The sequence below is a fragment of the Cannabis sativa genome, chromosome 2 (genome assembly GCF_029168945.1).
Source record: "Cannabis sativa cultivar Pink pepper isolate KNU-18-1 chromosome 2, ASM2916894v1, whole genome shotgun sequence".
NCBI lineage: Eukaryota > Viridiplantae > Streptophyta > Magnoliopsida > Rosales > Cannabaceae > Cannabis > Cannabis sativa.
This window is the reverse complement of record NC_083602.1, coordinates 65,786,256-65,796,909: the sequence shown is the minus strand read 5'-3', so window position 1 is coordinate 65,796,909 and position 10,654 is coordinate 65,786,256. Positions and strand designations below refer to the sequence as shown.

General features: G+C 34.1%; 1 protein-coding gene across 1 annotated transcript; it reads left to right on the top strand.

The window, feature by feature from the left end:
• Nucleotides 1-7,187: 7,187 nt before the first annotated feature.
• LOC115720867 (probable histone H2A.4) lies at nucleotides 7,188-8,231 on the top strand. The gene is made up of 2 exons (XM_030650059.2): nucleotides 7,188-7,608; nucleotides 7,775-8,231. Exons 1-2 carry the CDS (start codon nucleotides 7,396-7,398, stop codon nucleotides 8,012-8,014), a joined length of 453 nt encoding a protein of 150 aa, XP_030505919.1. The 5' UTR covers nucleotides 7,188-7,395; the 3' UTR covers nucleotides 8,015-8,231.
• The last annotated feature ends 2,423 nt before the right edge of the window (nucleotides 8,232-10,654 follow it).

Here is a 10,654-nt window from a genome sequence, read left to right as displayed (position 1 = left end):
GAGGAACATCTGCTACACTTGCTGCGGGAGGCGCAGATTGAGAGGGATATTGCAAACCTACTTTGGGAGCTAAGTTACCCCTAGTGCTCCAAAATTGGATTGAGTCGGGGTAAAAGCAAGGTTGTAGGTGTATCCTGGTATTGTTGAAAATTACACATTAGGCGATCTGCTTGCTTACGACACAACTGGAAGGGTAATTCTAAGAAACTGCACTTTGGGAGCATATTCTGGACCACCAGTAGGATAATATCCTCCAAAAGCAGTTATTTGTGCTTCCTCTAAATTGATGTATTTTTTGGCCCTCTTTTGGAAGTCCTAAAGGCTAGTGGTTCCTTGTTGCTGGAGCTCATTCTAAAAAGGGGTTCATGTTCGAATTCTAACTTGTAGTAATGCAAATTGCTGTCCATCATCCACCTTTTTGGTATTAGAAGATTTTTCCTTAAATCTCTTTATGAAATTTTTTAGAGTTTCAACTAGTAATTGCTTGATGTTGGTCAAAGCACTGACTTCAAGGTTTATCTTTTTGGCAGCCACAAACTATCTTGTAAAGCTAACTTACAACTTGTTCCAACAGTCCACGGATCCAGGTTCTAACTTTTTAAACAACTCCTCAGCGGATCCTCCTAATGTCAGCAGGAAACACAAACACTTTGCGTCATTGCAAACTCTCATGACTGTCGTCTGTTGGGTTTTGTGCCCTAAATAAAACTCATTTCAATATAATCAGATTTACTTATTAATAAAGATCAGAAATAACATTTTATGTTGCATGGTTCACATGATTTATTTCATGATTATATATATAATCTATGAATTCTATTTAAGTCCAGAACATATGAATATGTTAATGATTATAGTGTTGTCAGCACAGTGGAATATAATCTTAATTATATGTTTGAAAGTTTATTCCCTGATTTGTCAGTTCACTGGATTTAGACTGACATGATAATCAACGATAGGTATTCTTACACCTTGGATAAGTGTTATGTCCTTTCCAGGGCATTGGCAAAGTTTACCAGTATCGGATGTATGGAGTATACATCGGAAGGGACCGATATTGAACTTTGATTAGATTTGTTAAAATTTACCGTAATATCTATTCAATTCAATATCACATGTTGATCCTAGATCAAATGATCTTAATCATGATATGGTTAGGTTCGATCTCAAGAGTATTATACATGTTCTTTGATTTGTTAGTTAAGCCTACTTTTGGGTCAGGGTGATACGTACATTTTGGGAACATGATAGTATAATTGAGTGGGAGCGCTAACATAAATATGGAGTCTATAACTTTTATAGGAATTTAGAAGTGAAACGATGATATCCTTCGAGCTTGGCTAAACAGAGATAAATGGTTGAGATCTCATTTCACTTCGCTGAAATATCATTTATACAGAGCTAAGTGTTTTAAGGATAAAATACATTGAAGGTGTAACGGTAATTTTAGTTCCTATTCAATGTAGATCATCTATTAGAGGGTCATTGATCAAATTAGGATTATAACAATGGATAACTAATAGCGTATCTATATCGTGGAACATATAGAGCGTTCTATATGACTGAGAGTGCAATTCCAAGTTTTAAGTGTGGATTTAATAAGTTAGGGAATTTACTTGGTAAATTCGATTCGACTTATAGGAAGCTCGGTTAATATAGGCCCATGGTCCCCATACTAGTTGAGACCATACTGCTTGTAAGACTCAGTTAATTGATTTTGTGTAATAAATTATAATTCTAAAGTTAGACTATGTATACTTTATGAATTTTCACTAAGCAAGGGCGAAATTGTAAAGAAAATAGATTCTAGGTTTTATTTATTAATTAAGGGACTTTATATGTCCAATTAATAAATATATTAAATGACAATATTATTTAATGATTAATTTTTAGTTATTAAATAATTGGAATTGGCATTTAAATGGTTAAATTGGAAAATTGGCATTTTTGAGAAAATGAGATTAGAAAATAACAAAATGGGAAAGTTGCAAAGTGAGGCCCATTTCCCTTATATGGCCGGACACTATGCAAAGGGTTTACCAATTATATTTTTCATTATTTTAATGCCATACAATTCTAACCTAAACCTAGATGGCATTCTATAAATAGAAAGTGTTGGCTTCAGGAAACTATGACTTGCATATTGTTCCTTTCAGAGAAAAACCATAGCCCCCCCTCTCTTCTTCTTCTTCTCTTGAATTTCGAAATACCTTGAGTGAATGAGTAGTGCCCACACACATCAAGTGGTATCTCAATCATAGTGTGTAAGACTGTGAAGAATCCAAACAACAAGAAGGAGAATCAGCATCAAAGGAAGGAGAGAAAGAGATCCAGGTTCAGATCTTGATTATGCTCTGCTTCAGAAAGGAATCAAGGGCTAGAGATCTGAACGGAAGGAGTCATAATATTCCGCTGCACCCAATGTAAGGTTTACTAAACTTTATATGTGTTTATTTCATTGTTTTAGAATTCATATTAGGATGTTAATGAAACATACTTGGTAGTAAATCTAGATCCTAGTAAAATATTTCCAACATCATCATGCGGTTAAACTGGGATAAGTGGTCATTGGGGTCTGAGTCTCCTACGTACAATGTCATTTCAGGCATTTTGAAATTCTTTGGGAGCTCCGTTTCAAGGATGTTTCTAGCACATGGTTCTCGATCCTCACAATTAGACTCTGAATCATCTCCCCTTTGTCTTTAGGAGACCTTGGTTATATCTTTCTTAAGGATGGCAAGTTTGACCAAGATCCCCTTATTCAGGGCACTTTCCAAGACTGGTATTGCTTGTTTCTTTCGCTCCAAGCGATTTTTAAGATCATCATGTTTGGCATTGAGTTTACGTCCCGAATTGATAGGAGGATCTTCGTCGTTTTCCCCCTTCTCTCCCACGTCTCCTGGTGGACGGAGACGCTTTTTCGATCTCCCCAATCCTGAGGTCCAACATTTCTCTTTGGAAACCTGCCCCTTTGCGAACTTTTTCCTCTAGGGAGATCGAAGCAAACTTTTTGCAAATCTTGAGCCTTCTTGTTCTTTTCAGGAATGGTCGTTGGTTTTGCCTTTGGGGAGCCTTCTGAAGGGTACCGTATAGGGCTTATCTCTCAATTATTATGCCTCAGATTATCTAGCAATAGAGATTCCTCTCTTATTTTATCTTGCCCAGTGGGTCCTGCACTTGGATGCACACGGATGCATGCACTTTCCATCACTTTTTGCATGGGGATCATTATTTCTTGCATCCTCCTGTTCTGCTCCTTTTGCTCTGCCAACTCGGTTTCATGGTCAGCGACATTCTGTCTTAATGCCATAAGTTTGGTGTAACTAACATCACCATACACTCCTTACTCCTCTTGGTTTTTATCGTATTCTAGATCATTGGTCTCATCTTATTCTTTTACTTTTGCGTCTACTCAGGAAGCCACTTCCTCTTCATCCGCCTCCCTAGGGCCTTGAGGTGGAGGTGGTTGGCGTGCATGGTTTTTAGTTTCCACCATTGTACTGAGAATTTACTTTTGATATTCTTCTTACGTAAAGCTTTCTCAGCTGTCAATGAAAGTACCAAAATTTTGACCGAGATTTTCGGCAACTAATTAATGAGAGTTGTTTAAATGAGTAGAAGATATTTAATGCAAATATCTTTTATGTGGTTGGAGCATTAATGAGCCTTAGTCAACGAGTCACTGCTATTTAATATAGTAGTTGTTCTTACAGAGGATGTTTTACACTATTTTTTCTAACTCCTTTCTCAGAATATAGTTGGGGTATTTATAGCTTCATAAAAAGAGCAAAAAGGTCACTGTTGTTGCAAGTGTTGAAGCATGGCTTGCAGAAGTTCCTAGGTTCGAATAGTAGGGTATGTATGTCTGTATGGTAGGTTGCATAGGTTTTAGCTAGGTGTTAAGTGAGATAAGCCCTAACCTTCCTTAATTGATGTGATAGTTCATTATGTAGCTGTCACAAAGCTCATAGATTAGAGTGTAATCACCAAAGAATGGGTTTAATGCCTCTGACATGTCTTTTCGGATCCATTCAAAGTTGTTTCCTCCATGCCGCATTTAATTCCCCTATATAATACACGTCCGGTAGGGGTGTTCCTCAAAACTAAAAAACCGAAATCGACCAGACCGTAACTGAATTTTTGGTTCAACGTCATCACTGAATTTGGCAATCGGTTTCGGTTGCAGTTTTTTTTGACATGGCGGTTGATCTTAGTTTTTGAAATAAAAAAAAATAGTTAAACTAAAAAACTGCCAAAAATTACCAAAAATCGTCCAAAATTGCCAAAAACTGTCCAAAACTGCCAAAAACCGTCCAAAACTACCAAAAACTGTCCAAAACCACTAAAAATTGCCAAAAACCGTACGGTCGGTTTTATACGGTTATAATTTTTAAACGGTCAGTTACGATTTTGTAAAATAAAAACCGTAACCGACCGGTCAGTTATAAAATTGTAAAAACTGACCATAATTGATCGATTTTGACCCCTAACATCTGAGACCTAATGACTGACCCTGGGGCCCCTACCTTGTTCCCGAAGATGAACAAAATACCTTGGTGTTAGGATGCAATTGAAACTCCCGAAGGGACCTCCCGGACATGACTATTAAATCTAGATAAATTCTCTTAAGGTTTATCTTGAGTATTTCTTGATCTTTAGACCCACTTGCCACATGGCCAATTTTGGGACTGCCACATATTTTGGGATAAAAGAGGGGCAACAAGAACCATAGCATCAATAACAAAGTCTTAACATCTAGCATTATAATAACAAACAATAAAAATAAAAATAACATTCAATGGGCTATAGAAATCAGTCCCAAATCACCAAACCCTTGTTCTTCCCTTGAACATTCTTCGTAGACTTCTTAGGCTTCTCATCCTCACTATCAATATTTTCATTAATTTTCCTTTTACCATATGCGAGCAAAAGCACAACAAGCCTCGTGCGATAAGCTTCGATATCAAAATCTAGTAGAACATCTTTTCCATGTATAAAGAACTCAACAAAACAAATGCAACAACAAAAGCACCACAATCATTGTGTAATAAAATAGTAATCAAATAGTTAAAATAACTATACTAAAACACATCAACAACTGAAATGCAACAACACAAATAAAATTGTTTTCCTGACCAATCAAACTAGCAATCTCTACTACTCTTAGTGGAGCTTTAACATCAAAAACAACTAAAAAATGTCAAAAAAACCAGAATACATAGCACATTGTAAAAATCTATAAATATCATCACGAGTATCAACCAAAACAATAATGAATCAGAAATGAAACCTAAAAAAATTATAAAAAAAATAACAAAAACAACAAATCACACTACAATAAGCATTTGACATATATAAATTCAAAACCATAAAAATAATAAAAACAACAAGTACCATAAACCATTAAAAAGAGAAACATGGTTCTAAAGTTAATAAACGGAAATGAAACCTAAATCCAACTAATATGAAATATAAATGAAAATGACCTAAGCAACATAATAGACCTAAAACAAACTAAGAATTAATATTTTTCAAAATAATGGAACCATACCTAAGAGCAATAAAATCTAAAATATGCCAAAACTAAAAAAACACAATACAAACCTCAATCAAACGAGGAACATAATTCTTCCCCTTTTAATCAACATCAATAGGATTCTCCTAGATCCCTCTCCTTTAACGATTTTAATTTTTTTCTTAGCAGGAGCCTTCATCTGTTTGGGTATGAGCTCAACAAAATCATTATAAAAAAATCATCATCTAACTTTTTTTCCCTTTGTTTTTTCAGAGATAGATTTCAACCCCATTTTTGAAGCTTTAGGGCCTATAATTAGAACTTTTTTCATAGAGGGGGATGGAGAAGATGAAGAACGAGTTATAGTCATTTATATAGACAATTATAAAAAAAACGTGGGTTGATTCTTCAATAGCAGTTGAAGATCGTGATGTTTCAATTTTTTTTTTGGAGATACTACTTTAAATTATGTAGGGAAGTTTAGATGTGTAGCTAAAAATTAAAAAAAAAAAACAGAGAAGAAATTGAAATAATATGCAGAGATAATTTGATTGAGTGTGATGGAAGAACAATGATATTAGTATCAAAAGAATTATGTGTGCAAGTGATATTTTGGTAAATAAAATAAAAGAATGAGTATAAAAATTATCATACTCATATAAAAGTAAAAATATAATAAATATTATATTTTGTATTTTTTATGTAAAAGTTTTAATTAAAAATATCTGTTAAAGAAAAAAAACAAAAAAGAAAATGAATTATTACATAGAAAATATAAATTGACACATTATTTACAGAAATACCTCCATAAGGTAAAGACAACATTTATAACTTTTATGTGATTTTAATTACTGAAATACCATTTACACTATCACTTACACAATCAGAGGATAGTTGCAGGGTGGTTGCTGGGTGGTTGGCCGAAAGTTGCATTAGACGAAAATTTCTGGGTGGTTGGTCGAAGGTTGCATCAGACGAAGGTTTCAATCAGACGAAATAACTGTTAGCAAAATATGTATGCAACTTGAATGCAACTATTATGAAACATTAAAGATCAGAACAATGTTTCCACGTACGTAACTCTATCTACATGTCTCTTTATGATTTAATATGAACAAATTTACCGTTAGAAATTTAGAAAACAACAAAAATACATTAGGATAAATATTTTACTGTAGTATTGATGTAATTTTTTGGATTATACTTGATTGGATTGTTTGGGAACTCTAGATCAACTTTTTGAGATCTGTCTTTCATGGATCTGAAAATTCAAGCTAGGATATTAGTTTTATGCAAATTAAACTGGATTTTTGGTTGATTTTAGTTTCACAGTCATTTTTCTACACTTTTTTTATGAATTCGAAACAGCTCCTGTTTTGATTGATTCTGGCCGTCTTCTCAGGTGAAGTTGCCAGAATTAATGGTGGTTCTCTTTCTGGTTGAATTTTTGTTTTGGTTGCGTTGGGTTGTTGTGTGATTGCGCGATAGTTGCCCAGGAAAGGTTGAAGGTGTGTGTAAGTGGTATTTGTGTTTTTTTTTATTTAGGCTGTATATTTGTTTATTTGGTGAGCTGGAAGTATTTAAAAGTTAAAACTGAAAAAAGCTCAAAAAAAAAAAAAAAATTGAAAACATGTAATCTCAAATTCTATTGGTCCATAACCAAATACACGGATCGCAAAGACACAAACTTTATATCCATAGATATGAACCTGATCCAACGGTAGATACGCACCCAAGTTCTTTCTTCTACTCTTCGTTCCTGTTTTACATATCCAATCTATACAGTATTCACTCTTGCACAAAATTTCCTACTTTCCCTCAGTGCACTCATCCATTTCAATTCGATCTCTTTCTTTACCTGAGAAACAAGGGTTTTAGCCATGGACACTGGCGGAAAGAACAAGAAGGGATCTGCAGGAGGAAGGGGAAGTAGTGGTCCCAAGAAGAAGTCCGTCTCTCGGTCTGTGAAAGCCGGTCTTCAATTCCCAGTCGGGAGAATTGGGCGATACTTGAAGAAGGGAAGGTACTCCAAACGTGTTGGAAGTGGAGCTCCGGTCTACTTGGCCGCTGTTCTTGAGTATCTAGCTGCTGAGGTAATTCTTTCATTTTGTTAATTTCGTCTCAACTTTTAGGGTTAAGTGTTCTGATTATGTTATCCGTCCAATTCATTATTGAACTTAGATTTGTGGGCTAATCTCCAATATTTATCTTTCTTTAACTGATGGGTTAATGTTTTGATTTTTGTGGTGAAATCTTCAGGTTCTTGAGCTAGCTGGAAATGCGGCTAGAGATAACAAGAAGAATCGGGTTATCCCAAGGCATTTGTTGTTGGCTGTAAGGAACGATGTGGAGCTTGGGAAATTGCTTTCGGGTGTAACCATTGCTCATGGTGGTGTCTTGCCTAATATCAACCCGGTTCTATTACCAAAGAAGAACGAAAAGGCTGGCAAAGAGCCCAAGTCTCCATCTAAAGCTACCAAATCCCCCAAGAAGGCTTAATCGCTATCGTTCTCAACCACTTCCAATTTAGTTTGAGACACCTTCTTTTCCTCCTCTTCTTGTGTATGTATTTCTATTAGAATTTCCTAGTTTTTGCTTGTATGCTGAAACTTTGAAAGAACGATTCAATGACTTCGTAACTTTTTTATCCGTTTCTGTTCATTGTGTAATGACATACTTAATGAATTCAATCTTGGAAAGATGGATTCGATGTAAATGCTGTGCAAAGTAGTTTTCTATATTATGCTGGGTATCTTTTACACCGATGGATGTATGTTCTTTCGTTGTTTCTACCTTTATATACTCATATGTTGTTCCCTATTTCTTATGAACCTTCTGGCATTAGGCACCTGAGATAGTAATATAAGTAGTTTAGTTTGAGTCTTTGAAGTCTGTAATTAGAATGAAAATAGGAATATGCAATAAAATTTAAAATGTATAAAAGAAATTGATAAAAAAATTATTAATTTCTTTTTTTTGTTACATTGGAATAGTTTTTTTTTTCTTTTTAAATGGAATAATTGGTTGTCCAAAACTTAGGTTAATGTTAAGGCCTCCGAAGTTGAGCTCAAAGAGAATTGATTAGCCTCGTTATCTTGCCTTTTACCTAGAGATTTCGAAACCTCCCATAGCAAAGCAAAAGAAGAAGGGTTCGACTCCAACCCACGTAATGCGAGGTCTGATTGGGTTATTGGTATCGACCCAAATCTTTTCGGTGCATTGGCTGTCTTCAAAAGCAATGACCCTGAATGTCCTGCTTAGGTTGAAAAAAAAATTAAATGCTTTCTTCTTTGTTTTCGATCGCCGTTTCCTTGATCATGTGAAGGATCAATCTTTGACCGATGTGGCCATGGAGGATAGAGATTCTATATGCCACACCCTATTGCCACTAAGGTAGTTTTTCAAGGATTAAGGATGAGTAGATCCTACTTTTTTCCTATTTTTGTGATTTGCAAAGAGTAGATTGGAATCTCAGTATTTGAGGCTGGATGTTTCAATTGGGAGGGATGCGTTGCCTAGATTCAAGTGGATTTAACAATATTCGTTGTTGGTCACCAATCCTTATCGTTCAACTCATCCAATCAGACCTAATCTCAAATTCAAAGGGGCGACAAGGGTTTCTCCAAAGGAAAAGATGAGTTCTTTATAGATACCTCTCCGAATCGTTTCTTATTAGCATTACTGACTTTCGATATAGAGATCTAGGAGAAATATCACAGATAATTGCATTAATATCACATGTATGTTTTTTTTTAATTATTTTCTAATGTGTTTGTTAGCTTTATGGGGTCCTTTAAATTTTTAAATCTAATTCATTGCACTTTTCAAAGCTCTAAGTTTAGACTTGTAGGGTGGTTGGTGCTCGATGATTAATTGAATTGATAAAATTTATTTTTTATGATCTTGGGGAGAGGTTGATTTGGGGTTTTGTATTAGTTGGTTAATTTGAGTAGATCTTTATGAATCTTTAAGATTGTTTGTAGTTGATTATGTGTGGCTTTATTTTGGTTTTATTTTGAGTTAGTAAAAGGCATCTTGGTTTTAGTACTTTTGCTTGAATGTATGCATAGTTTTGATGGAGTGTTCTTGAGTTAAAATTTTAGTTTTGATTCTGGGTGACTTCGGTCTTTTGGATTTTTTGTTTAATGCTGAAATGGTGGTTAGTTGATTTTATCTTGTTGTTTGTTTGTTATTGTTTTTGTTCTATATTAGTAGGTATTTAAAATGGGATTTACGGTAAAGTTTGTATGAATGTTTTGTTCTTTAAGATCTTTGTTTGTAATTGGTGGGGGACAAATTTTGAGCTGTTTGGTGATAGAATTTTTTGGTATACATTCATACTTCTTGTTTGTGATTGTATGTCATAGTTGTTTTAGGTAGTAGGTATGTAAAGATAACAATTTTTAAAGAATTCTGGTTGAGGTAAAGATAGCTTTCCTGAGGCAGTTATAATGTGTCCTTGGTTAAAGGAATGGAAGTACTAGTTTAATGGGTGAGGTTTATGGTTTTGGTGTCTTTCAAGGCTATGGCACCTATTATACATGGTTCGCCCCTAATTATTTAGGGTAAGTTGGTTAAAATATCACATTATCATGTATTTATAGTATATAAAATTTTAAAGTTAACAATCCACTGTTCAAATTTTACTTTTTGGTATAAAAGAGTAATTTTGGTTTATGTATGATTTAAGGAAAGATTTAAAGTGAATTAGAGTATTATTTAAGAGGAATAAAGCTTATAGGGTAATAGCTTTGTTTGATTAATATTTAATTAGAAAAATAGTTATATAAACATTTTAAAGGAAAATTAAGCTTAACACTCAAATTAGATGGTGATTATATTAGTGAATTCTTTCTAATTTAATTTTGGAAATTTATATTGACAATTAATATGTGTTTCACTATATATAATATAATATCGTTTTGGTATATAAATATAAACGTGGAGATTTTGTAATTAATGGGAGGTGGAAACACTAATAGTCAATTGGAATATATTGATTTTATTTTTGGAAAGATACCAATATCTTTGGGCAGTAAAGTTTATGGAGTATTGAGTTTTTTTTTTTTCTTACTTGTATAGGAAGATACCAATATAAATAATTTTTATAGTAAATTGATTGGTTATATTAATTAGGAG